The 26,963-nt window shown below is 32.4% G+C and overlaps 4 protein-coding genes and 1 long non-coding RNA gene across 7 annotated transcripts; 1 reads left to right on the plus strand and 4 right to left on the minus strand.

Annotated features, from left to right (window-relative positions):
- Nucleotides 1-219: 219 nt before the first annotated feature.
- On the minus strand, nucleotides 220-2,896 carry LOC131010713 (uncharacterized). 3 transcript variants are annotated; one of them, XM_057938379.1, is made up of 4 exons: nucleotides 2,319-2,896; nucleotides 1,540-1,593; nucleotides 823-881; nucleotides 220-712 (listed from the first exon to the last, which is right to left on the minus strand). In XM_057938379.1, exons 1-4 carry the CDS (start codon nucleotides 2,416-2,418, stop codon nucleotides 524-526), a joined length of 402 nt encoding a protein of 133 aa, XP_057794362.1. In that variant the 5' UTR covers nucleotides 2,419-2,896; the 3' UTR covers nucleotides 220-523. The 3 variants fall into 3 exon arrangements, with proteins under 3 accessions (XP_057794362.1, XP_057794363.1, XP_057794364.1); XM_057938380.1 differs by having other exon boundaries at nucleotides 823-866; nucleotides 2,319-2,882; XM_057938381.1 differs by lacking the exon at nucleotides 1,540-1,593 and having other exon boundaries at nucleotides 2,319-2,883.
- Nucleotides 2,897-3,328: 432 nt separating this feature from the next.
- On the minus strand, nucleotides 3,329-4,587 carry LOC131010717 (uncharacterized). The gene is made up of 2 exons (XR_009096638.1): nucleotides 4,418-4,587; nucleotides 3,329-4,340 (listed from the first exon to the last, which is right to left on the minus strand). It is a non-coding gene; the product is annotated as an uncharacterized LOC131010717 (long non-coding RNA).
- A 3,931-nt stretch (nucleotides 4,588-8,518) lies between these two features.
- Nucleotides 8,519-14,184, plus strand: LOC131010694 (casein kinase II subunit alpha-2-like). The gene is made up of 10 exons (XM_057938358.1): nucleotides 8,519-8,713; nucleotides 9,332-9,461; nucleotides 10,115-10,309; nucleotides 11,381-11,538; nucleotides 11,784-11,874; nucleotides 11,955-12,020; nucleotides 13,003-13,085; nucleotides 13,299-13,362; nucleotides 13,468-13,536; nucleotides 13,791-14,184. Exons 1-10 carry the CDS (start codon nucleotides 8,628-8,630, stop codon nucleotides 13,854-13,856), a joined length of 1,008 nt encoding a protein of 335 aa, XP_057794341.1. The 5' UTR covers nucleotides 8,519-8,627; the 3' UTR covers nucleotides 13,857-14,184.
- Nucleotides 14,185-14,282: 98 nt separating this feature from the next.
- LOC131010714 (uncharacterized protein At2g23090-like) lies at nucleotides 14,283-15,908 on the minus strand. Its single transcript, XM_057938382.1, has 3 exons — nucleotides 15,551-15,908; nucleotides 15,392-15,432; nucleotides 14,283-14,582 (listed from the first exon to the last, which is right to left on the minus strand). The coding sequence occupies exons 1-3, from the start codon at nucleotides 15,621-15,623 to the stop codon at nucleotides 14,463-14,465; spliced, it is 234 nt and encodes a 77-aa protein (XP_057794365.1). The 5' UTR covers nucleotides 15,624-15,908; the 3' UTR covers nucleotides 14,283-14,462.
- An 8,449-nt stretch (nucleotides 15,909-24,357) lies between these two features.
- On the minus strand, nucleotides 24,358-24,885 carry LOC131009813 (glycine-rich protein DOT1-like). Its single transcript, XM_057937220.1, has one exon. The coding sequence runs from the start codon at nucleotides 24,883-24,885 to the stop codon at nucleotides 24,358-24,360; it is 528 nt and encodes a 175-aa protein (XP_057793203.1).
- Nucleotides 24,886-26,963: the final 2,078 nt, after the last annotated feature.

Here is a 26,963-nt window from a genome sequence, read left to right on the forward strand (position 1 = left end):
ATGAATTGTAGGGACACATATAGGAATATTGGTAGAATTAATTCTACCAATATTTATGTGTCATATGGCTGTTGAAGGGATCAATGCAAACACAAATAGTACTTATTTCAGACTAGTATAAGACTGGCACAAAGCTCCAAGTTCTGTGCCACTCTTAACTAATAAGCAGTTAAAGAGCTTAAACGAAAGACATTATAGTTATGGGAGTTGAGATTCGAATAAATCATTGTGTAAGAAAGCATTAATAAACTAACTTGCAAGATTAAGGTTGTAAGAATACACATATCAACTACATGACAAAGATATTAAAGTTCTCTATTGTCTTCTCATTAGGAAAATATGCAGAAGGAATCACAATGTTACAAGCACTACACACTGAACTAAACTGCATCATCATTAGGTACAAACATATTTAATATTGGACAAGATAGCTGAATATCTTCTTGAAACGACATAGTCGTTACATCATTCTCAGCGAGAACGATGGAAGTGGTATTATTAGTGATGAGAGTGAGCCCAAGTGTTAGCCACCGTGCTGTGGTTTACCTGGAGTAGGTGAAGGATTGGGGATATAAGGCATTAGAGGAGTACCGTGCTGGATGGGTCCAGGTCTTATTGAAGCCTTCGAATTTGGAACTGGATCGATGGGCCGGTAATCTTCCAAATTAATATGAGCTTCGTCTCTGTGTGGTGTAGGAGGATACCTATTCTCCTGCAGATTGAGTAAGTACATAAAGGATGGAGAAATGAGGTTGTCGCCTTCGTCTTGGTAGCTACATATTTTTGGATATATGTATGTATCTAATTGCAGTAAGCACTTACCTTAAGCCTCCTGCTTTTCAGTACCAATGTCATAGCATTGCTCGCTGTTGAAACCATACCTTGAATCAGGATCAATCACACATCGAGGAAAGTTATATGGATAGGGCAAATACAAAACAATAGTAAGGTGAAAACTTGATCATCAAAACATGATTAGCTTGATGTGCATTGAGGATGTCGAAAATCATATATAGCTCTAATTGCTATATATATATGTCTCTAAGGAAGAAAATTCTCAAGCATGAGTGAACTAAACAAGGGCGCGTAGTTCCCACTACAATACACCAAGATTCTTCATTGAAACGATATTGATCAATAGCATTCTACTAAAGAACTAGAAAGGATAAGAACAAGGATTTCAGCTAAAATTTCATGAAATTCAAAGTAACTAAAAGCAACTATATATACTTCTTCATGGGTTGGTCTGCATCAAAAACTTGTTTCTTTAAGTCATAAAGCTATGCAGGTTATGATGTTGAGTGCTGACTACATCTCTGAAATCTTCATTCTTACAGTTATGTTCTTACTATGAAACGAGATTGCTAACATCTTTCTAAGCAGCTAGAAAAGGGATTTTATTATTTTTAAGTGGTACGTACCTTGATGGAGGAAATATAGTTTAATGTCTATTTATATTGCTTGTTCCTAAATTGCTTATGAGTGGCATGATCATAGCAAAGAATGAAAATAATTGTGAAAAATAAGCAAGAAATTCACCTGGATTTGAGATTAAGCTTCCTGCACTAGAATAACCATGGTACATGAAACCAGCTGTCCCATTCAACATGAACAAACACAAGTATTCAAAACCCCTCCTCATTAATTTAAGAAAAAACCAACAGAAAAAATAAAAGATTTTTTTGTAAACCCCAAGAAGTCACTTCTACTGTAAGTTTTTCATAATAATAATAAATTTCAGATAAATTAAGAAACAAATTATATAGCAAACTCAACTCATTTAGAAATTCCAGTTAATTGCTTCATACCATTCAGTTGACCAGAAATTCCGCAGAGATAAAAATTCTATTAGACAGATTTCTAAATTTTAAAATCCAGCTTTCAAATTCTATTTAATAATTTATCTGCAAGCATAATTAATTATGTCTCGAACTCATATGTGAAATATATTTAACAAGTAAAATTGACTATGAAAATTATTTTTCTAATTTGATGGTTAATTAGATACCGGATTTAAATAATTAATTCATTATAATAGGATTAAACTAAACGATGCATCCAATCATTTTTTTTTTGGCATTTACTTGATCAATAAAGTGCATAGTTTTATCTAAAAGTTGCATGCAGAGATAATCAATACAAACAATAAAACAGCGTCACTAATATTCCAAATTAGAATTTTAAATACGTTGATTTCCTCATCTAACAGATCAACTATTTTTTTATGTGTTTAATATCTATATATTTTGGTTGATCTATATAGTTTTATCAGTATATCACAGCCCAAAAAAAAGGCGAAAAATCACCATGAAATTTACCTGGATTTGAGCTGAATCTTCCTTTACTAGAATAGCCGTGGTAAACGAAAGCAGCTGTCCCAATCAACATGAACAAACACAAGAATCCAAAACCCCTCATTATCTCAAGGAAAGTAAAAAACAGAAAAGTTAGTTTTCCTTGACTTGAAAATGCCAAAAAAGAGGAGAAAATCAGCGGCCGCGAGCGCAGAGAAAGAAACAAAGAAGCAACGCAACTTATATAACAAACTCAACCCATTTAGAAATTCCTCTCGATTTCTTCTTCGATTCAGTTGAGCAGGAAATCCGGAGAGATAAGGAGAAACAGCGATCTCTGCCCATACCCTAAAATTAAATAACACAACAACAAAAATTGGAAGCGAAATAAAATCAGAATGTCGTCTTGCGGTGATGAATCATGATAAATGATCATGTGGGTTTTCGTTGTCACAGCCGTTGCATTTGGCCTGGCCGTAGGATTTAATTTTTTTAATTTTTCTGCAGAAGTTGCAGAGAGGTATAAATGTGTGAGTGAATGCTTGCGAGAGCGGTGGAATGCGCGCCTTCTGTCAAGATTGGTCTTTTGAGAAAAGACAAAATGTCTCTTTATTTGTACTATAATTCTTTTTTATTTTCATAATAATATTGTTAATGATAACAGTAGTTCATATGTTTTAATTTTAACTGTCTCTTGGCCTTGCATGTGGACTTGTCATTTAGCCCATACTAGAATTGAGGCAAATTAATTATTAAAAAATTGAAGAAGAAAAATATAAAGAAACAAGTTTTTATAACCATACTCCACTTGCATATGATCATAACGCATACTCTTTGGTCTTGCATCTTCCTATAATTTCACAATTAATTTGCCTACTCAAATATGAAGATATAGTAAAATTACATTAAGCCATTTGAATGTTAAGATTGAATTATTCAGCCTTTTAAGCTAGGATATATGACCAGCATATGAACAAATAAAAAAGATTTATGATGCAAGAAAACTAAACAGAAATAAGAAACAACAGAAAAGGTTATTACAACATCCCAAGAATGGGAGGGGTTCTTTGATTCCAACAAACATACAGTTGGAGAGCCTCCACAATATCATACATTTAGCTAATCTCCAGCATCCCTTCTACATTAAAAAAAACCCAAAAAGAGAGACCTACGTTGAGTGTGGAGAGAAACATCATAGGACATTTACATCTTCACAGTTTCAAGAGAAAGAGGATACTGATTAATTACAGTAAGAGACAGCAAAATGGTATGATCTTCAGAGCTCACACACACTGCATATATATGTTGTTCAAAAGTAAGATTCATTAAGATCAGCGGCAAAGCAAAGAGCCCATTGGAACCTCCACGAGTGGCCCTTTCTGCTTCTGGCCTCGTTCCTCTTCAGCAAGTCCCATAATATATGGACATCCTCGTACTCACATGTCCTCACGTCTTTGTGGAGTTTGATGAGCCCTGAAACATTTTCACTTAGATCAATGCATGGTTGGTTTGATGCCTTAGCTAGGAAGATTTGAGCTCAGTAAGTTTGTGTAATGTAATGATGCATTCTTCCATTTAACATCTTTGATTTTACTGAAAAGCCAGCTCACTGTCATTTTTTTAATAAAATTGGCTTCTTTTAATTTCTTTTCTTTCTTTTTATTTCCTACAACTCAACATATTTGACAAATACTACAATTTTGACAAGTAGCAACTAGATAGATTTCAAAAAGGTACCTTTTAAATATGAATTTAGACAGCATCTCCTTATACTTGAAAAAAATAAATTGAAGGCACTACTACAGTTGAAATAACAAAAGCAACAACTTGCGAGATTCCAAACCCAGATAAGATTAAACCCAAGAAAGCAACATAATTTCATGAAAATTGGAGAGAATCCTAACCTGTTTTGCGAAACCCAAACCTTCTGGAGACGCTAACCCAAACTTTCCGCATCGGAAACACCATTTTCTCCCACCATTTCACCTCCATCCCGACCATCTCTGCGTATGATCAAAGTATACACAGTCCACTCCACAAAATTTCCTGAAAAAGTAAAAAAAATAAAAAATAAACTAACCGAAACAATACCGTAATTCAAACAATTTCACGCACAAACCAACCTGTGTTTGTGTAGGAAACTGGCCGGTTTGGTTTGCTCTCTCTCTGGGAATGAGGGAGAGGAGAGATGGAAGGAGTGAATATATGATTGCCGCCTGAATTGCTTTCCCGTTGATTTGGTTGGTTTATAAGTGCAATGGGGAGGAGGACGCGTGTCGGGGTGTGAGTGGGTGCACGCTTCTCCAGACGATGTCGTTTGGGATGGAGGTAGAAGATATTCCGTATCTAGTGTCCACGTGGAGGCCTGAGGTTGGTAGGTCGGGTCGACATCGGGTGTGGACCTTGGTTAATTTAAGGCCGCCCATGGCCATGCCATCACCCCATCCTGCTTTCAATTTCATATACTCTCTCGGTCCCACCAAATGAGTACTCATTTGTGGACGACATGAATTTTAAAAAAGTATGGAGTGTATGTATTGTGAATAGTTTAAGGGTCCCACTTTTTTAGTGTATTAATTAAAGAGATGTGTGGGGTACACTTATTAAAAACGGAAATAGGTACTCATTTCGTGGACGGACGAAAAATGAAATATGTGTACTCATTTCGTGGACGGAGGAAATATTTATTTATGAATTATCAATAAATATAAAAATACTACTAAAATGATTACTCCTATTAAAGTAGGAATCATGCAGCGTTTTGCAAACCAAACCAAAAAAAAAAAGGTGTACAAACGGATTGGAGAAGATTTGTTCATTGATTATGTAGTTGACAATTTGACATGTTTATTTTATTTTATAAATTACATAAAGTAAATAAAAAAATTTTAAAGATCGTGCGACGAATGACTCAAATCCAAAACCTTAAATCTTGAGCATTAATCTCCTACCATTAGGTCAGTCAACAAACGCACACACAACTTGACATGTTTATCATTACAAATGGAGAGTTATCTATAATATATTAAAAAATGAATTATCAATTTCAAAAGCACTTTTGTAAATTAATAAGTAATCAATATCATATTTAAAAATTGAATTAATTGTCCATTAACCTCTTAATTAATTGTCTCTAATTTTTTTTTTCATTTTGTAGACAGAGCACATTTTTTTCCATTTTCATTTAATTATATTTTGAATAAATTATGTAACATGTCTTAAATGAATGATCATCAAATGACTTTTATAATATATAAAAAAAATAAATTTAAAATGAATAATATATGATAATTTAAAATTTTAACATATTAAATAATATTAATTTTGAAGTAATAATATTTTCATTGAAACTATAAAGTAACCTCATTTTAAAAATATTTAATTTTCCTTATTTTCTTTATTTTAATATTTTAATTTTTTTAACAATGTATTTGTATTTATTTTATATAAACAAATCAGTAATAGGACATTATATATATATATATATATATATATATATATATATATATAGAGAGAGAGAGAGAGAGCGAATAATAGCATATGATTATTTCTATCTTTTAAGTTAGTTTTGCTTGATTCTTATCTCATTGAATGGGTGGGATTGGTAGAATTCTATTCTCAAGGATAAAAATTATCAATCATGTACATATTATCAATCATACAAATTAAACTAAACGCTCCCTAAAAATATAATCACAGTCATCTATCTAAATACAAACATACTCCATTCGTCCCACTCCAATAGGCTAACTTCTTTTGGCCACGAGATTAAGAAAACTTACTTTTTAGTAGGAAAGTGATAGTAAAGTAGTGTGGTCCACACCAATTAAGTACATATTTTTTATTCAAAATGAAAAATGAGGACATCCCAAAAAGAAAAATGAGCCTATTGGAGTGAGAGGGGGAGTATTATAAAGTTAATTTACAACTTTATCGGACTTATTTGATTTGAAAATTTCTAACTTTTTTGGTTTAGCCCTAAACGGCCTATGTGGGCCGACCCAATTTTGTAGTCATAGTGTGAGTATATAATACTCCATGGTTAGGTTGTTTCACAGATAATAAATAGGTCGCCAACTTATCATATCTAGCAAAAACATTTAGGTAGGAAAATTGGTTTATGCATATAAACTCGACAGATCCCATAAAATTGACGAGACAATTCGTAGTTTTTTTTTTTTTTTTTTTTTTTTTTTTTTTTTTTTTAACAAAAAGACATAAAACGAAGATTTTTTAGTTTTAGAAAGAACTAGTACATCCTCCCCATGCGATGCACGGCCCACAATATACATACAATTTTTTTTAAAAAAAAATCAATTAAATGAAAATATCAAAATATCTTTATGTATGAGTTAGATTATTTAGTAACAAAAATATAATTTCCGTTAATATAGATATTGTTTAATTTGGAGTAGTGTATAATAAACTATTATCAAGTGAATGAATATAATATTAAATTTAATGAGCATCGTATAGTAATAATTAAATTTATAGATTGTAAAGTAAATAATTTCAATATCATTTTTGAACAAATAATACTAACCCATCAATATAAAATAAAAGTTTAGTTAATAATCTTAAAATAAAATAATTGGTTTGGGAATATGATACCCATTAATAAATCTATAATAATAAATTAAAAATCCAACTTTCAATTTCACATCAATTAAAAATTGAGTGGCAATTTTGTGATTATAATAAAATTGAAGGTTTATTTGTAACTATATTTTTTCCTTTTTTATTCTTTATCTTCTTATTTTTATGTTTATTTCTTTTTCTAAACTTGTGAAATTTGTATAATTATAAAATATTTGATATGCATATCAAATTAAAGATTGTGATAAGAACTTTAACTTTATATGCATTATGTAAATTCTAAAAAAAAGAAGATACGCATTATGTAAATATTAGATTTAAAATATAAAAGTTATATTTAAATTATATGAATATCTAAATTATTACTAATTATAATTAATACCACACATTATAATTACAGAATTTTAGGCATTATATAAAAAATAAATAAATATTTTCATACACAAATACATATAAAAATAATAATTATAAACCATATTTAAATTTTTATAATTTTAATCAATATCCCACACTTAATTTAATTAATAGTTTTAGATCTTTAATTAAATTAAACAAAATTAATTTTGGGAATTTAAAGATTCGATTTAACTATTGGGCTCAAAGAATCAACTAATGAAGTATTAAGAGCCTATCTTCAAATACTCCAAAATTAATTAAAAAAATACAAATGCAAATAAAATGAAAAAAAAATAAGGTAACCCTACTCCATCCATTCCATCATTTTCGATGCAGCGCCGCTGCGTCCTGAGTCCTCTTCTTCTCCCTGCGCTTTCTTCTTTCTTCTTTCTACAACATCGTCATTTTCTTTTTCTTCATCTTTTTTTTGCAGCGTAATATTCTTCTTCTTTCTTTTTCTTTCTTCTTTTGCAAAATAATTTCATCATTTTGTTCTTAATTCTCATAAACAATAGTGGTGAAACTGCATTTTTCAGAATTATGTAAAGTTGAATGTGTCGATAGCCCCAAATCGTTGAAGTGAATGCGTTGAAATGCAATAGCATCGGAGATGTAGCACCAGTTCTGCTTCTTCTCTTTTTCTTTCACCGGAGTTATTCAAGTTCTTTTCTCTCAGTAAGAGAAAAAGAAGATGATTACAGAAAAGTTTTTTATGTAAGGCAAATTCGTTCAATTGCTTAAGCAGATTGAAGTTATTTACTATTCAAAATTTTGATCTTTTCTTTAATTAAGAAGAAAAAGAAAAAAGCACATTCAAGATCTTGAATTAAGAAATTTCTTGTGTAAAACAAATTTGTTCAATTTCTTAAGAAATTATCGTCAATCATTTCCCTTTTTATGATAAAAATTATCCTTGTTTCTTGAAATCTGCTTGAAATTTTGATAAAAAAATTGAATTGTTGCTGAAATCTTGGAAGAAAAATACTGATTCATGAAAAATCTACCCATGTTCGTTCAAATAATCCTAAAATTTTGGGAAGGAAACTGTCAAAAAAATTGCCGGGAATTTCTAGCCGTTAGAACTGCTGCTTTATATATAATATAGATATAGATATAGATAATATAGATAGTGAGTGGGTATGACAACGCGGAGACGGCCCAAGGCCCAAACAAATTACTCCTTCGCCAGCCCGAAGCTGAAAGCCCGCTTTCCAATTCTGACCATGCGGTAGTCGCCACTGCAGTTCGTACATTCACCCAGAATAAAAAAATAAAATAAATCATAGTGTACAAAAAACCAGGAGCGAAAACGAAATCTCCACCCAAAAATCCAAGCTTGTGATGTCGCAAGCTCGAGTGTACACTGACGTCAACGTTCATCGGCCTCGGGAGTACTGGGATTACGAGTCTCTCACCGTTCAATGGGGGTATTTCATTCCCGTTCTTCAAAATTTTCGCCCAATTTTTTTTTTTTTCAAGTTTTCTTTTATTTTCCGAGTAATTATCCATCGTTGATAGATTATTTCATGATTGAAGTTGCATGTTGAGTTAATTTTAGTGGGAGGTGATGGGGAATGGTTTGATTGAGATTTATGATGTTGTAGGTACATAATTATGTTTCTCGTTTTTGCAATCATAGTTGCCTTAGATTGGTTGAGCATATGAATAAGCTTGTTAGGGGACAGTAGTTACTAATTGCTGCTGGAGACCTCATATTTTGGTGTCTAATGGGGGTTAGCTTAGTGAAGTTGATATGAATGTTGTGGGACAAGTAAAAGTTGGAGGAGGTATGAGTTTTGGGTTGGACATATATAGTAGCAACTAGCAACTGGAGTTAATCGTTTTGGTCTCTTTCAAGTTTGAGCTTCCGTAAACTAGTTGTTTTAGCTTGTTGTAGGCCAGATACTAGAAAGGTAATACGTTTAGCACTACTTGATTGTTTTGTTTCTGTCGTGCTGAATGATAATATCTTTTTTTATTTACGTGTTGTTTTTAGATGTTTTTTGTTGTTTCAGTCACATGATTGTGTTTTCTTGTCTATTTAGAGATCAAGATGATTATGAAGTTGTTCGAAAAGTAGGAAGGGGAAAATACAGTGAGGTCTTCGAAGGTATAAATGTCGCAAATAATGAAAAGTGCATCATCAAAATTCTCAAACCAGTCAAGAAGAAGAAGGTAATTTTGTATTCTTTGTTGGGTGCCAGTAAAGGAAAGAATGTTAATGGTACATCTTTTTTGTCAGGCGTCTGTTTTACTATGTGTAATAAGCTTCTCTAGAGTAACATAATTTCATTTATATAGAAGCTTGTATGTGATCCTATGTGAGTAAATCTTACAGTTGTGACATATGGGCGTCCACGTCATTACATATCTGCATCATGCTATCTCCTTTTAATTTATTTTCTAAATGCCCTTTATATGTTTCTTGAGAAGTACAGGGACATTTTCTGCTTTGAAATTTGTAATCAGACATTATTTTTGGTCCCCCTGGATGGATAGTTCCTTTTTTGTCTGATGCTATATACGACAATTTTAGCTAGGATTATTTTTTGAACTTCATTTAGTTTAATTTTGGTGCCAAAAGAAGTTCAAATATCATTATTCGACTTCTTTGTGGACAAAATTCTCTACATTTGATGATACACTTCTCTACCTGCTGGCTTCTTTTAAGTTAGAGCTTACTGTATTAACTTTAAAATTCAATCATTATATAATTCTTTCCCCATATTTCTGATTAATTAGAAATATCAAGGGTCTGCAACAGCACAACCTTTTTTGTTTATAATTGTAGCGAATGCTGCTTGGTGATTCTTTTTCGAATGATGCAGATAAAGAGGGAGATTAAGATACTTCAAAATCTTTGTGGAGGTCCAAATATTGTGAAGCTGCTAGATATAGTTAGAGATCAGCATTCAAAGACGCCTAGCTTGGTGTTTGAATACGTGAACAGCACCGACTTTAAAGTCTTGTACCCAACATTAACTGATTATGATATACGCTACTACATTTACGAGCTTCTGAAGGTCTCCTTTCTGTCTTATTACTAAACCTTTTCATAGACTTTTGTTATTTTCTACCTATTTGATCTTTGTTAGGTTTTGGTTTTTTATACCTTTTTTTGTCATTGATCATTTTATTCAGCTTATATCTGGGTTGCTGGAAATTAGTGAATTATTCCTGGATAGGAACTTCTTTGAGATATTGAAGTATTGCCTCACTGCTGTGTGATTATGGGCAATATGCAATTATGCATTATTGTTTCCCCTTGAGAGGATTTTATCTCTCTCATTTTATAGGTTATTTGATATTCTATTTACAATTAGGTTGGCACTGTCAGGGTATTTCATATTTGGACTTTTTAAGCATTCTGTGATTATGCAAAAGCACTCTGGTTCGTGATCATAGATGAATATGTAGTAACTAAGTTTTTTTTTGTTTTTCTTTTCCCTCATACCTGTATGACACGTCTCTTTGCTTTTATTTGCATTTTGTTTTATGCTCGTGGAAAATTGATTCACGACTTTGCATGGAATGATGAAATTCCAGGGTTTGGGAACTTGAACTGCTATACAAATCTACTTAGTTACAGCATTGGCATATAGTATTCCATACAGGTATAACCGATTGCCTTGTAGAATGGCAGGGCTATTTATGAACTGCAATTTTGTAGTATCTTATCTCTTCTTATAACTTTTTAATATTTGCTTATTTAGGAGGTTTTGGCATTTAATTATCACTTTTGAGCAAGAGTTGCATAATCTACTTCCAGGATATGACTGACAATGCCAAAAGTGCCAGTTTCTTGCACTGAATTCATTTTATGTCTATTAGATGATAAATGTTATTTTATTGAACTTGAATTCTAGTTCTTGTATTTATTGTAACGTTTAAGCTTTTGTATGGGACTTTGTGGTGTTTGGAAATCTTCGGCACCTACAATGTTGATTTGTACTAATCTTACAGTTGCTCTGATTTGTGGTTGGTGATAATTCTGGATGACAATTGTTGTATGAAAGTTGATTTTTTCATCTGGGTTGATATTTCCTGTTGTTGTCGCCCTGGTTTAAGAGATTGTTCTATATCCAAAATTGCAGGCACTCGATTATTGCCATTCACAAGGGATAATGCATAGAGACGTGAAACCTCATAATGTGATGATTGATCATGAGTTGCGGAAACTTCGGCTGATTGATTGGGGGCTTGCTGAATTCTATCACCCTGGCAAAGAATACAATGTCAGAGTGGCTTCAAGGTCTTCAATTTTAAATTTCTAAATTCTAGTCCTTTTCACTTTGGGTTGGGGCCAGGGGGAGCCGAAATATTGAAAAAGGTCAAGCCAACATCCTTAGCAATCCCACTAGAGAGTTTTCTTCCGAGTCCTGCCTGAATGTGGCTGATTCAGAAAATGATGTATCTAATCTTCTCATGTTGCTCCGCAAGCCCATGTTGAATTGTGTTACTAACCTGTGGCATTTTGTCTTTGGAACTATACCCCAGATACTTTAAGGGGCCTGAACTACTTGTGGACTTGCAAGACTATGACTACTCTCTAGATATGTGGAGTCTTGGATGTATGTTTGCTGGGATGGTGAGAATTAGTTTTGTTAACATAATCTGTATTTGCTATTAGCTTTGGTTGTTGGACAATAATATTCTTCCAACTTGCAGATTTTTCGTAAAGAACCTTTCTTTTATGGACATGATAATCAAGATCAGCTTGTCAAAATTGCCAAGGTATACTTACTTTCTAGAATTATCTATCTTTCTGGACAATTGTTTTCAAGCTTGCTACTTTGTTTTATCACACGCTGATCGACTTGTCCAAAGATTTTTGTTGTTATTGCTTGTTTCTCATTCATTCATATACTTGACTGCCCAAAGAATGTTGTACGCATATATTATCTTTGTTTCACTGAATTTGTGATATCTAGGTAATAAAGTCCTGCAGTGGATTTGAAATGTTCCGTATTGGCATGTTTCTAAATCCTCTTTCTTCAAACCGGAATTTCTGCATGCCCCAGTTTCCCCTTTTGCCAAATCACTTCATTGTTGAATTAGTGAACTATACCTACTTGAATTTTACATATGCAGCCTTAACTTCTACATTTTAGACAAGAAATATTTTGTAGTGAAATTGATGCTAAATTTTTTATATATCTTGCTGTTTTATTACTTTTGGTGTTGTGCTGTTGCACATGGACATTTTAATGTAGCATCAATGCCGGTTTGCGTATTTCTAGTGGGTTGTCAAATCATGCTGATTTTCCGGTTCGTATTGGATGTCCTGCAATCCTATCTCTGTCATAACTCAGGCAGCCTTGAGCCTTCTTATGAAACAAGACATGTATAAAATAGATTCTGAACTCTTTGCGTATTAGTCGTATTTGCTAAACCTTGTCTGTAACTTTAAATGTGAGTGAGTTGTGTGGACCCTACTACTATTAATGGAAGTGGAAAATTTTTCGTGGACTGACAGAAAAAGAAATTGTGGCAAATTTTTCGTGGGCGGAGGGAGTATCTGGTTTCTGGGTATGTCATACTGGTGTATCTATGATATTTTTATCATGAGATTCTAGAATATAGAGGATTTTGTATCATTATCAGTCTGATATATCCATCAAGGGCTCTCATGCTGTAAATATGTGAAACTTCATATGTGAAGATTTATTTTCTCTCGATAGTAAAGGTACACTTTTATTAACTTTTGACTTCACAGGTCCTTGGTACAGATGAGCTGAATGCATATTTGAACCAGTACCATCTTGAGCTGGATCCTCAACTTGATGCTCTTGTTGGAAGGTAGTTAAAAAAACATACTTCTTTATTGCCCTTCCCAAAGGTCAAATCAAGAACAGATATTGGAGAAAGTTATATTTACTTATTTGATTCTGCTGGATGCAGCTATCTTCCTTCTATGAATGGTTTCATGAATTGATTAAGGGAACCAATTAATCCGCAGTCCATGTTTAATGGCTTGAGTTAAGATAATTTATTGTTGTTATTATTCCTCAGGCACAGTAGGAAACCCTGGTCGAGGTTTGTTAATTCAGACAATCAACATCTCATCTCACCAGAGGTTACTTAGCCTTCCATAACTTGATGAGATTTCGTTTTATTTCTCTTATAAGTTGTTCGACTAACATTTTTCTTGATTCTTTTTGTTTCACAATGCAACAAGCAGGCTATTGATTTTCTGGATAAGCTTCTCCGCTATGATCATCAAGACAGACTTACAGCCAAAGAAGCCATGGTAGCATTCTATTTCTATCACTTTTCTCGCATTTCCATTTTCTCATAGTTGTATCTCACGCACTGTCATCTATGGCTCGTTTCATTTCAAGAGAAGCACGAATCAACAAGGTTGTCATTATAAAAGACAAACTGACATGCATGAGTTGATCCGCGTCTTAGTTTCTGTTTAGGGCTGGATCACATTTTGTACTGAGATAAGTTTTGGCTCTGCCATTAGCACTACATTAAAACACTCTTTTTGTTCCGTTTCAGGCTCATCCATACTTCAACCAAGTGCGGGCTGCTGAAACTAGCAGGACGCGGATGCAGTTGCAGTAGGTTGAATTATCACATCCTCCGATGTCATATCATGTACGGCAACGAAGGGAAGTATTTGCCGGCTATCGGTTTTCAATGGGACAGGTGGTGTGTTTCACGCCTTCATTCCTAAATTCTTCCTACATTGCCAAAAGATTGTACAACACACACCTCTACTTAATTGTAACACCCACTATATTTAAGTTTGGGACTTTGTGGAACTTGATGAGACTGAAGTAGCGTTTAGTATAGACTATAAAATGATTGCATGTTTGATTATCTATGTATCTAGATTTTCCCACATCTTATGGGCAAACACTTGATGAAATTTGAATTAAGATGCCAAAAACCGCAGAAATGTCGACAAATATTAAACTCGGTGTGAATTGAAGAGGTGCAAGATTGTTAAAAGAAATCTTCACAAGTAGAGAACATTCAAACATCAAGTGCGTTATAACAGGGCAGAGAATATTTATATAGACTGAGATAATATGAACATATTTCAGAGTTTCAATACACTTAAAACCATCAAGAGTTTAGGATATTATCTCAGCAACAATACTGAAACAGCTTCAAAAACATTGACAGACTCGAGATATAGTTGAAACCCATTTCACCGTCTGCTCGTCACTTCTTCAGGTGGGGGAAACAAGTGTAGACATCGGCCTTCGGATGTTTTGCTTCTGCATGTTCTCTGCATTTCACCTCCGAAGTAGTGCAAATGAAAGTTTGCATACAAACCTTGCACTGCAATTTACGACCAAAAGCACGAAATGATCATCAGAACAAATTGGACACAAAATGAGCCACATTATCCAAGATCGTCATCCATCACGATTGGATTGTTTGGTGCTACTTAAACAGTATAATGCAAAAGAGAACTCAACAATTGATACCATACTGCTTATGACCTATAATAATGAACTATGTTAAGTTAATCCAAACATGCACCTAATTTCTTGGGCAATGCAGTTATGCACGTCAATTCCCAGCCACCCCTACTCAATGAGATCGAGTTGACACAACTGAGAAATGTGCCATTCTCTAGATAAAGTCACAGATGTCCTTAGCTTCATCATTATATGAGAAGTTGATATTTCACCATCTGGATTTTCACTATGAGAACCCAATTCGCATCACCGTCTATCTACACTACACTTAATAAACACGTAGTCGATCTTCTGAACCAAATAAAAACTTAGAAAGGCCTACATCTTATCATAACAAATTGCAAGTCTGAAAAAAAATACATCAGTTTGTCACATCTTTACACATTTCATACTGAATCAAAACAAATAAACAGTTAATCTAATCAGGAGCAATACAATATCAATAGCAGCCTATTCAGCAAAAGCTTTTTCTGTCCACCATAAATACACAGAAGACAACAATAAGAAAGCACAGAAAAATCACATAAGAATTATTCGGCACATAAAACCCCTCCAAAATCCAAGAAAAAAAAATCAAGATATCACAATAACTCAGATAAATCAACAATAGACATGTAGTAAGAATTATGTTTATATAAAGTTTAAAAATAAATAAATAAACAAAACCTGGATGGTCATAGCCTTCTTGTTGGTTTCAAGCTGACTTCCTGCCCAGAAAATCAAAGACGCCCTCACGATCAATTGAATAAAAACGAGATTAAAGAAAAATAAAAAAGAAATGAGCTTCTGATCCCAATCATGAAAATTTACAGAAAACTGAGATACCTTTCTGGCCTTTGAGCTTCTCCATGTTTCTCTCTCTAGCCATCTTTGCCTTCTGCCCATTGCCTCCACCCATGGCTTCTAGCTCCTTCCCCTCTCTCTCTCTCTCTCTTTTTTGGGGTGTGTTTTTCTTTTCTTTTTGGGGATCAAAACCCTTTATTTCTCGTTGCTCACTTCTCTTTGGCCCTTTGACGGTAGAGATGCAGAGGCATCAATTGCGGCATATATATGTAAATTGGAAAATAATTTATTGAAAATATATTTACATATTTTTCTGGTAATATGGTGAAGTAACAGGGGTATTTAATTTGGTGAAGAGGGTAGATTCTAGAAATACAGACGAGCCAAAGGAAATTAACTCGTTTTATCTAATCTTCATTACACCATAAAGTTATTATTATTGAAAATTGGAGTTTGTAGCTATTTTTTATACATAAAATGACAACCTTTGAAAAATATTAAGTTCTAAAATAAATTAACTCGTCTTTTGAACCAAATTTATCTACAGTGATGAATTTATATAGGATTTTATTGAGTTTTGGTTATAAAACATAATTAAATAACACAAGAAATAAATAAATAAATTGCAAGGAAAAGATGAAAGAAATAAAACTTGAATTGCTCCAAAACTTGCGCAAGGTTCTGCTCCAAAGCTCTGCCAAAATTTGATGCGTCGTTTTACACCAAAAATATCCGGCAGTCAGCCGGTATGCCCACACTGTGCAAACAGCAGTAAGCAAAATCGTCTCCCAAGAGATTGGCGAGAATTTCTCTAATTAAAGCCTGCAAGTAACCCACGAAATTTTGAGAAGAAAATATAGAAAATACTAAACTTAAAATTAAATAAATAAAACCCAAATAAATCAAATTTTCCAATAGATAAAAGATGAATAAAAATTCCAACAATTAATAAAAGAATCAGTCTTGACTTTAAATTTTTAAATAAAAAGATAAAGAAATTGTTAATGTGGCTTAGTCATAGTCATATTAACATGGAAGATTAGCAATTTCACCTTATATACATATGCATAATTTATTGACGACTTATTTGTGAATATATTAGTGGAATTGATCCAATAACCAAAACACATGCATATATAGTATTACCTCCGTATATAAAATATCTTTTTACTTTTTTTTATTTCCATTTAATATGAAGAATCATGTATATTGGATTCAACGATGATTATATATTATATATCTCTTTAAAAAATTTGAGAGCGGTCTCTAAGAGGACACGAAGCAGTGCGATCTTCTGTGTGTGAATTGTGAGATCCCAAATTCAAATTCCACTGCATCCTCCCAATCAAAAATAAAAATAAAAATCGAGAGCGGACCGAGTAATAATTTCTATGAAGTAACAAAAAGTTGGCGATAGTTAATATTTTTCACACTCGCATTAATTATCCCATTCAGTTCCGTATCAAACGCCAATTTAGTGCGGTTTGTAGTTCTTAGGTAGTTGTGGAAAAGTATAATTAATAAGGAGTAGCTTTTAATAATGTTGACTAGTGTTTCTGAAAAAAAAATATATTGTGCATGTTGGCCAAGCGATAAAGGATTAATGCCTAAGGTCAAAGGTCTTGAGTTTGAGTTCCTTGTAGTGCGGCCTTTAATTTCTTTATTAAATATTGTAAATTTATCAAAAAAAAATAATTAAATAATAATTTTGACTTTTTTAAAATGAAAAAGAATTTAATTATTTTACTGTATTGTTCACATTTTATAGTTTTTTTTTTAAATTTTATACTTTTATTTTAGCTTTAAAAAAGAAATAAAAAAATTACAAAAATATCTTATGAAAAAAAAATGTTGAGTAATTTTCTGAAATATTTTTTTTACTCGGGTTTTGAAAGAAGAAAGCGGTTTAAAGTTTAAACTCCCTTACCTTTTGTAATTCTCCAAAAAAAGTTTAAACTCCCTTCTTTGTACGCATAATTTTTGTTTTTTTTGAAGCGGAAAAGACTAAATATCATTAAGAATTAAGATAACGAAAATTTTATTTATAGTTAGTATATATCTTACCTATTTTTTAATGTTATGTTAATAGTCTTAAGACAAATACAATGTTTTAATACGCAAAGAGTATAATATTGTAAAAACACAAAAACTTGGATGCAATCAGTTGCACCGTGTAATCGGATTGACCCGTATTTAAAATAGTGATATTTATACGGTTAGGATCATGATGCGTGTTTGATATTGGCTAATACACTGTATTAGCTAATTTAGTACATATCAATCTAGTGTTTGGTATTATTTAGTAATAAAGCGGATGATCCGGTTAAATCCCACTACCCAGTATTATTAATCCAGATTTCTTAGGATTAATAATACCACCTCCCTCCTAGGATTAACTGAAACCAGGATATTCTATATTTAGCCATGATAACAAACACCAACTCAGTATTAATAATCTGTCATTATCCACGCTAAATATCCTGGTTACAAATTATCCTACATAATCCTTTACTGAAAACCAAACGATTCAAATAGATCATGATTTAAATGAGGGTGCAACCGGCCATCTCTTGCATTGTTTCGTTTGGTTCAAATAGAGGAATAAAAAGGGAATTGAATCAAATAAATGAGTGAAATGGTAACAATAATCATTACATTTATTGAGTGTTTGGTTTAACAATAGAAATGAAACATTAGTAAGGGATTCCCTTTCTTTTGTTTCCCCTCTATTTTGAGGGGTAACAAATTGGGTGATTGGGTTACCATCAAGTAAGGGTAATGATTATCTCATTACCCAAACCAAACAACAAGTAATGGATTCAATTACTTGATTCCCTTTTCAATCTCTAAAAACATCCAACCAAATGTGGGCTTATTGTGAGTTGTGACACGTTAATTCTTATCCAGTTAGGGGCCGTTTGATTTGCAGTTTAGGATTGATTAGGATTAAAATTATCTTGAGAAATTAGTGTGGATTAGTGTGGATTTATATTATTTCATGGGTGTTTGATATCATGGCTACTTAATCCTATATTATGTTTGATATCCATAGGATTATGTTGGATTATATTATCTAATACCAAAACTATCCTCACATAATTTTAAAAATATCATGTGTGTCCATCATTACTTGGGCATTTACATCGATATGCGTGAGGAAGGGTAGCAGAATTTTTATCCAACTTCTCAGTATTAAATTTATCCGAGGGGGGTGGGCGGATTATTAGTATGGGTTAATCCCACAAAATAGCATGGAGAAGTAGGATTAAGTAGGAGTTGACCATATTAACTGCACATGATATCAAACATCACACTAATCTGTATTAATTTAATTTATCCTACCTATAAACCCATATCAAACAGAGACATCTTTGATTTTTATAACATTTATATCTATTTATATACCTAAGAAAATATGTAAATAATTGACGAGAATAAGAGAGCACAAAAACAATTAGCTCTATGCGAGACAAAACAAACACTCGGGATAACATCATGCGTGTAATCTCACAATTTCCTTATATTACTCATACGTGCCAAATTTAACAATATGTGACATAACGCTAACTAAATGCTCTCCCATATCGAAACAGAATGCGCACCAAAATTCGATTTTATTGTAATGACGATGAGAATAAAAAATATAGGATTTTTGGTGGAATATACACAATAAATTTATAATTAAGTTGGAATTTGTAATGAGATAATATTAAAATAAAACGTGTGTATATTTTTGTGGAAGATACCAAATTGATAAAATATAGATATTATTTCGAAATAGGGAGCATGAGATATGATAGAAAATGGGATATAGATGAAATGAATTAAAAAGTAGTCTCATATGGAAGGAACATTAAGATTGGATATCGTGTGATTCAAGATAAATGATGGATATCAAGGAATAACATTTTAGGCAAATACCATCAAAATCTATCAATTTTGGGCCGATTTTTATTTTTTTCCATGATTTTATAATTTCACGTAAAAATTCATAATTTTAGATTCGATTTTTAATTTTTTCATAAATTAACAATTCCCCTAAATTAATGCTTACATGGCAATCGAAAAATACACGTAAGCTATGTCGTCTGACGAGTAAAACGACTTTGTTTAATTAACTCTTAAATGTCGTCATTTTCTTTTAATTTTGGAGATTAAATCTGAATCTGAACATTCTCCCTTTTTACCGCTCTCAATCTCCCTTATCTCTTTCTTTCTGTCTCAACGACAGTCATCACCGCCCTAATTTCAGACGACGGCACAGCCTGGGCCCTAGCCCCAATTCTCGGCTTCCCTTTCTCTGATGGCGTTAGTGACTCCACACTACCCCCTTTCTTCTCTCCGACGAAACAGCAGCGGTGAGTCACCTTCGCTATTCTCCCTCGACTAAAACTGACAGCTACAGGGGGTCGCCGCCCCTTTGCGCGCCTGTGTTCTCCACACAGTCAACATTCCCTTCACCAACCGACTCAACAGACAGCAACAACTCAAAACGAAAAAAATGATGATATTTTCCCCTTATTTAATGTACTCAGCATAAGTGTGACACGTAAGTTACACGTCATCAAATTAACGGCCGAAAAACATCATTAAGGGAAAATTACAAATCGGATCCACGGTCATGGATTTTGACGCGAAATTATAAAGTCATGGAAAAAACAAGAATAAGCCTAAACTTGATGGATTTTACTCTATTTGTCGTCCTAACATTTTCTCTGATTAAATAATTGAGGTGAAATATTAAATTCAATTGCTAGGTCCGCTACTAATAAATATTAACAGGATTTAAATATTAGTATATTTTACTATTTATTTTTGGTTTAAATTATATGTATAATAGTAGGTAAAGTGAGATTGCAGATGTGTTCATCAAGCAATATACCAGCTTAATTAGTATACATAATACATGCACCCTTGAAATAGGAAAAATTACATTAATTAAGATATAAGAAGGCTATATATACCTAAAATTTATAGATCCCACCATGAGGCAAGTGTGGCCAAGAATGTTTATTTATAGTCAAAAAGTAGGTGCAACTATTGAGATCATGTATGCACCCACCCCACTTACAGCTGGTCTCACTAGCTGCATAAATTTGTGGTGTATATTTCAAAGATTTTGCAAAAGGTGCGCAACTTGAACGCCCATAAAAAGGCAAAGAAAAATAAAAATAAACCATGGATATGATGTTGAATCCGTGGGAATGTGTATGTGTGTTTTTATATATATACGTGATGTTTTTATTGATTGGTGAATATATTAATGTGTTTTTTACTGCATGCATGATGCGCAAAATAAATTGACAATCTACTTATAATGTATTTATATGTAGGGATCGGAGAAGTTCAGATAAAAATTAATTTTATTGTGAAAATAAAGAACTAATCATAACCGTCTAATTTACATGATGTGAGGTTGAGATGATTCCATGATTTTCTCCTTTTTTATTATAAAATTGTGTTGATAAGGTGAGGACTGAGGACTGTAATTTGCAAAATAAGGAGTAACAGATTATTTCCATTTTTTTAAGGGATTTTGCACATATACTAATAATAATATTATTGCAGCGAACTCCAGTCTATAGATAGTGAGGTTTAGGGTTCAAACTTCACCGCTCTCCCGCCTCCAAGTAAAAAAGAATAAATAAAAAAATAATAATAGTATTATTGTTTTATTGTGTGTGTATTTTTTTTTTTTGCTTATTTAAATATTTCTTTTCCCACAATAGGTTTTGTCGTATTTTTTACCCCAACGATGTGTATTGCGACATTCAAACTTACAAACATGTATTTTTGTTTTCTATTTTATGTCATATGTTTATTTATTTATTTATTTATTTTATTGTATGCTAATCATTATATAATATTGTTTGAGATTCATGCTCTATTCTTAATTCATGATTTACGTTACGTGGATTAATGAGAAATTTTTATTTTATTTTTCTTCATTCCTATATTTATTGTCGACCGTTTTTGCAATTCCATGCTTGAAATTAATGCTAAATCAACTTGCACTCTTTTTTTTGACTTTAGGAAATGGAGAGCGATGGGGTTTGATCCCTAGACCTCACTGTTCGTAGACAGAAGTTCGCACCGCTTGGTGTCCCATTGGGGACAACTTCCACTCTTTTAGGTTTAGAGATGTTTACTTTTGTAAATGTATTGCTTCACCACTACTTTGTTGTTCTTTGGTTGCAGCCCAAAGACGATTAATTGTTCTCCTAGAGCACTTAAACTTCATCATAGCTTTATTGATTTTGCCGTTTTGCAGCCTTTCATTGCAGTGGCCTTCAAGCAAGAACTGAACCATGTATTGTTGTTCTTGGATAGTACGCCTCGTATTGACTTTTTGTTGAATGTAATTTTAGCAATAGGTGTTGGTGAAAATGCTAAAAGAACATGCTATATTTATAAACAATAGTTTGCCTTTGAATTGAAATTTTAATGGAAATTTTGGATGTTAGCCAAAAATTTGGTAGATTTCAGTTTTTGCGTCAGGAATGAAACTGATTGCAACTTTTTCTAAATCATTTCAGTTTTTCTGCCTTTTTTTTGCATTTCAATTTAGAATTTGAAAGTTTTGGATTTTGGTGAATTCAACTTGAATTTTGGAATTTTTTAAATATAAATTTATGTGGAATTAAAAAAAATTAATCAAGTTCAAATCCGGAACGAAAAAAACAAAGAATTTAATTTGAAATAAAAAATGAATTAAAACTTTAAATACTTAGCGGAGAGAGAAAATGATTAGTAATTTCCTTAATAACATGGTCCCCACTTACTTTATTTACTAAACATCATTTTCTTAATTTCTGTGCCCAAATAAAAAAGTGTCAAGATAAGTGGAACATATGGATTATTCTTTTTCTTAATAATTCTTTGCATTCTCATTTTTTCTCTCTTTTTCCTTAAAAACATGCACTTTAGTTAATGATAAAATATTCGATGTACATATCAAATTAATAATCGCGACAAGAGCTTTAATTTGATGTATAATATGTAAATAATTTATTTTAAATAAAAATCTATACAAATTAAATGTCTTAAAATAAAATATTCTTCTCTCCCCTCTCTCTTATTTTACACAATATAATTTTTATTGCATTTGAAAATACTCCCTAAGTCCACAATATATCGTTGCCACTTTGTGGATGACACGAATTTTAAGTAAATGGAGGATAATAGTAATAGTGGGTATTGTTGTGAGTGATATTTGTGAACCATACTGCTATAAATGGAAGTGACAAAGATACTGTGGACGGACCAACATGACAATAATATTGTGGACAGATGAAGTATTAAATATAAAGGCAATTATTTAATTTATGAAATTGTATTCTTTTAATCCTAAAACAAAAATAAAAATTGTCTTCTTTTAGAATGAAAATCACAACTTCATTCTATCCATTTTATTTTGAATCTCATATTGATTTTTGATGAAACTTTATAAAATGATAAATTTTGTACAACCACATCAATTTTTCAATAGACTTCTTGAGTTTGAATCTCATATATAGTTAAAATTTTATTTTTTGAAATTCAGATATTTACACAACGAATTTATATGTGTTCTAAATAAAATTGGTACTCCATCCATCCACACTCCACAAGGGTCGGGCACAGATGTGTTAAAAAAACAAATAATTTATAATAAAATAGGAAAAAGAATACATTTTTTAGGATATATTTATTCAAAAATAAGAGAGATAATTATATGTGAGACACAATAATATATGGTGTAAATAATAATTATGTAGGGATATTTTCATTTTAGGAAGTGAATTTTAAAATGGAACACAAATAAAAAAAGGGTTAATAGTGTTTTATGTCCCGAACTTTTATTTTCTCTTAAAAAACTCTTAACTTTCAATTTTTTCCATAAAATGTCCCACTATACAAAATTCGGTGACAAAAAGATGAATTATCTCGCCGAAAGAAATATTTTAGGGACCACTATTGTTGGAAAACCATACTGAGAACCACCATTGTTTGAAAACGGTGAAAATTCAGGGTTTTTTTAATCATCATTCCGTCATCGAATTTTGTATAGCGGGACATTTTATGGAAAAAACAGAAAGTTCAGGATTTTTTAGGAGAAAATGAAAGTTCGGGACATTTTGTGGAAAACGCCAAAAGTTTGGGACATAAAACACTATTAACCCATAAAAAAATGTAGCTTTATTAGCATGGGATAGAGAGATTACATTTTAGCTGGTTATTATTATTATTATTATTATTATTATTATTATTATTATTATTATTATTATTATTAACGTTCCGGCTTATAAATAATCGCTTATGATACTAATGATAAATTCATAAAACTGAAGTATACATAACTAAGAGTCTAAGACGTGTACCAATTTCAGTATATAATAGTATTTCAGTAATGATAAAATCATAAAACTGTTGTTGGTGATTTCTGATTTGTTTTCCATGAAAGTTTCTCTCTGGCTTGACCATTTGGTACCTCTGGTACCATATGGAGTGATTTAATAAAATATTTTTTCTGATAAAAAAATGTATTTCAGTAATTTTCGATTATTTCAAGTCTGAAATCACCTAAATATTTCGATGATTCATATTCAACTGCAGCAAACACTGTAGCATTCATCATGGCTGCAAAACTCTAAATAACAAAAAACCTGATCATACATCGTTTCCAGACGTTGTCTAAATTGCCAGCTACAAATTAATGTATATATGAAGCAATACAATATTATTTGGGATACTAATTTCTGGATTTAAATATTACATAAATTATTATTCTTCCAGGGAAATGTAGAGGCCTACTAATTAACTAATTTATATAACTAGCGTTGCCATTATAGTATATTAATTAGGCAAATTCAAAACTTCTTGCCCACACCTGGCCCCCGCCCATACCCACCGTACCCTCCACCACCGCCGCCATTGTCTCCATTGCCACCGCCACCGCCGTAACCTCCCATCCCGGAACCAGAACCACCCCCGCCACCGTATCCGCCGCCCGAACCATATCCAGCACCGCCTTGGCCCATGCCAGAGCCTCCACCACCACCGCTACCCCACCCTCCGCCACTACCTCCCCCAAAATCATACCCACTTCCACCATTACTCCCTCCACTTCCACCACCACCGCCATTACCAAATCCTCCGCCGCCAAACCCACCCCCACCACCAGAGCCGCCGCCAAACCCGCCTCCGCCGCCATGGCCACCACCCCAACCTCTTCCAGGCCCAAAACCTCGACCTTTATCATATCCACCAGCCGTCAAGCCCACATCAACACCAGCATTTTCAGAGATTTGTACCCCTTTCCCGGCGACGGAAGGCGAAAACCTCCCCTCCATGGCAGCTTCAACACCTCCATAACCACAAGACAAGATCACAACCATAAAAAAAAGCCACCAAGAAATTATGTAATTATGCGCTTCCATGATTGGCAAATTACAAGACAAGAGAATTAAGGAGGTGGTGGTAGCTGGCGGCGCTCCGCCATTATATAGGGCTGCATATTCATGGCGATGGAGTGGAAGGTGTGAAGCATGCTTCATGAGTTTGGTAGCGAACGCATTCCGCCGCGCCCCCATATTAACACAACTGCTTCAAGATAATATATCAAATAAAAACCTTTATTCGTTTGCAGAATAAACACACATTTGCAAGCATGTAGCCATGTACAGCTATATTATTATTTTTCCTTCTCAATATTTGATTGAACTTACAATAAAGTTTTTATCTTCTTCTATATGAGAAGATACTTACGGTATTCTGTCGCAAAATTTGATATTTTTTTCAGTAATTAAGTTTTATCACACTTACTAATTTTTCACCAATTATTATAATGTTTTGATATTTTTCAATAATGTCAAATTCCCACATTTAAATGTTGACGTGACACAACGGATCTGATGTGGACATACGTGTGACATTATTATAAAATCATTTCATTTCTTTAACATTTTGTTTCTACAATTTAGTGGAATAAGGATAAACATTATGTAAAAACATGTGAAGATCGTTCAGGGACCAATAAAAGGAATTGATAATATCGAAGTCGCTAAAATTTCACTTAGGAAGTATGGAATGATCTTTTTTACAATATGCTTGCAATCAATCTTTTATTTTTTTGACAGTACAATTAATCTTTTATTGACAATGAGAATTAAGCTATTGTCATTAGGAAGTATGGAATGATCTTTTTTATTTAGCAATAACTTCAGTTGGATCAAGTTTGTTCTTATTGCATTTGGGCTTTGAGATTTACTAAATTGGGCTTGGTGTAGAATCCAACATAGTGATGCTATATACTCATATTCTATATACTTCTCTTCTTTTTCTTTTTGATGGGAGTACATTTTGAAATTGACCCAACCTCTCTCTACTGATATTCGATATATTTTTGAACAAAAGATCACTATGATGATAAAATAAAGCTCAGTTGGCAAATTTTTTTTCCTTCAATTAATAAATTGGGTATTCAAATCATCTAGAAAGTTTAATGTGAGGGTATGTACAAGTCATTTTATATTTTCTTCAAATTAACTAATATATATATATATATATATATATAGGGGAGAGCTAAAATAAGTACACTTCTTAAGATATAAAATAAGAATCATTTTCAGCCCTTAGATCATCAATATCTACGGTTGATTTATCATCCTGTTAGATGAATTCATGGTCCTGAGTTTGAATCCCAAAGGTAACAAAAATTTATCTTTACATTTTTCCTAGTTCTTATTTCTTATTTTAAGAGGTGCTCTCACGGTAGCTTCCATATATATATATATATATATATATATATATATATATATATATAGGGAGAGGTTCAATTGAAAAGCTCAAATGTGTTGACAAGCTGAGAAGCAATCTAATACGTGTGAACAAGTTAGTACATTTTGATGAATATGTCAATTAATTTTTATGAACGCGTGCTTGATTTGGGGTTCGATCCCCAGCAGTGACATTTTTTTTAACAAATTAAATAGATTCGTATGTTCGTTAGTTATATTGATATGTTCAAAGAATTTATTGATATGTTCATTAATCTCATTTATAGCTTCTCAATAGAACCTAACCCTATATATATATATATATATATATATATATATATATATATATATATATGGATGTGATAAAATAAAAACACCTCTTAAAATATAAAATGAGAACCATTTTCAGCCCTTAAATCATTAATATCTATGATTGATTCATTACCTTTGTTGGATGAATTCATAGTCCCGAGTTCGAATTCCTTAGGTAACAAAAAAATTATTTAATTTTCGAAATTCATACAGTTACACGACGAATTCATACGTGTTAGTTTGCATTTTATATGATAAGAAATGTTTATACCGTAGTAATTTTTTAATATATTTATACCTTTATACGTGTTTTTTTTTTTTTTTGATCAGAAAAAGTAAAAGTATTACCAAAGAACCTTGGCACCAGAAGTACCAAAAGCCCAAAC

The sequence above is a fragment of the Salvia miltiorrhiza genome, chromosome 2 (genome assembly GCF_028751815.1).
Source record: "Salvia miltiorrhiza cultivar Shanhuang (shh) chromosome 2, IMPLAD_Smil_shh, whole genome shotgun sequence".
Taxonomy (NCBI): Eukaryota; Viridiplantae; Streptophyta; class Magnoliopsida; order Lamiales; family Lamiaceae; genus Salvia; species Salvia miltiorrhiza.

Bases quoted from the DNA above. Each gene is read 5' to 3' on its own strand.
- LOC131010713 (XM_057938379.1), bottom strand. From the start codon at position 2,418: ATGAGGGGTTTTGGATTCTTGTGTTTGTTCATGTTGATTGGGACAGCT. The intron at 882-1,539 runs GTGAATTTCTTG...TCCTGATTCAAG, and splicing joins AAGCTTAATCTCAAATCCAG to GTATGGTTTCAACAGCGAGC. The intron at 713-822 runs GTAAGTGCTTAC...CTCAATCTGCAG, and splicing joins TGAAAAGCAGGAGGCTTAAG to GAGAATAGGTATCCTCCTAC.
- LOC131009813 (XM_057937220.1), bottom strand. From the start codon at position 24,885: ATGGTTGTGATCTTGTCTTGTGGTTATGGAGGTGTTGAAGCTGCCATG.
- LOC131010694 (XM_057938358.1), top strand. From the start codon at position 8,628: ATGTCGCAAGCTCGAGTGTACACTGACGTCAACGTTCATCGGCCTCGG. The intron at 13,086-13,298 runs GTAGTTAAAAAA...ATTATTCCTCAG, and splicing joins CTTGATGCTCTTGTTGGAAG to GCACAGTAGGAAACCCTGGT. The intron at 13,363-13,467 runs GTTACTTAGCCT...TGCAACAAGCAG, and splicing joins AACATCTCATCTCACCAGAG to GCTATTGATTTTCTGGATAA.
- LOC131010714 (XM_057938382.1), bottom strand. From the start codon at position 15,623: ATGGGTGGAGGCAATGGGCAGAAGGCAAAGATGGCTAGAGAGAGAAAC. The intron at 15,433-15,550 runs GTATCTCAGTTT...TTTTCTGGGCAG, and splicing joins GAAGCTCAAAGGCCAGAAAG to GAAGTCAGCTTGAAACCAAC. The intron at 14,583-15,391 runs GTTTTGTTTATT...CGTAAATTGCAG, and splicing joins AGAAGGCTATGACCATCCAG to TGCAAGGTTTGTATGCAAAC.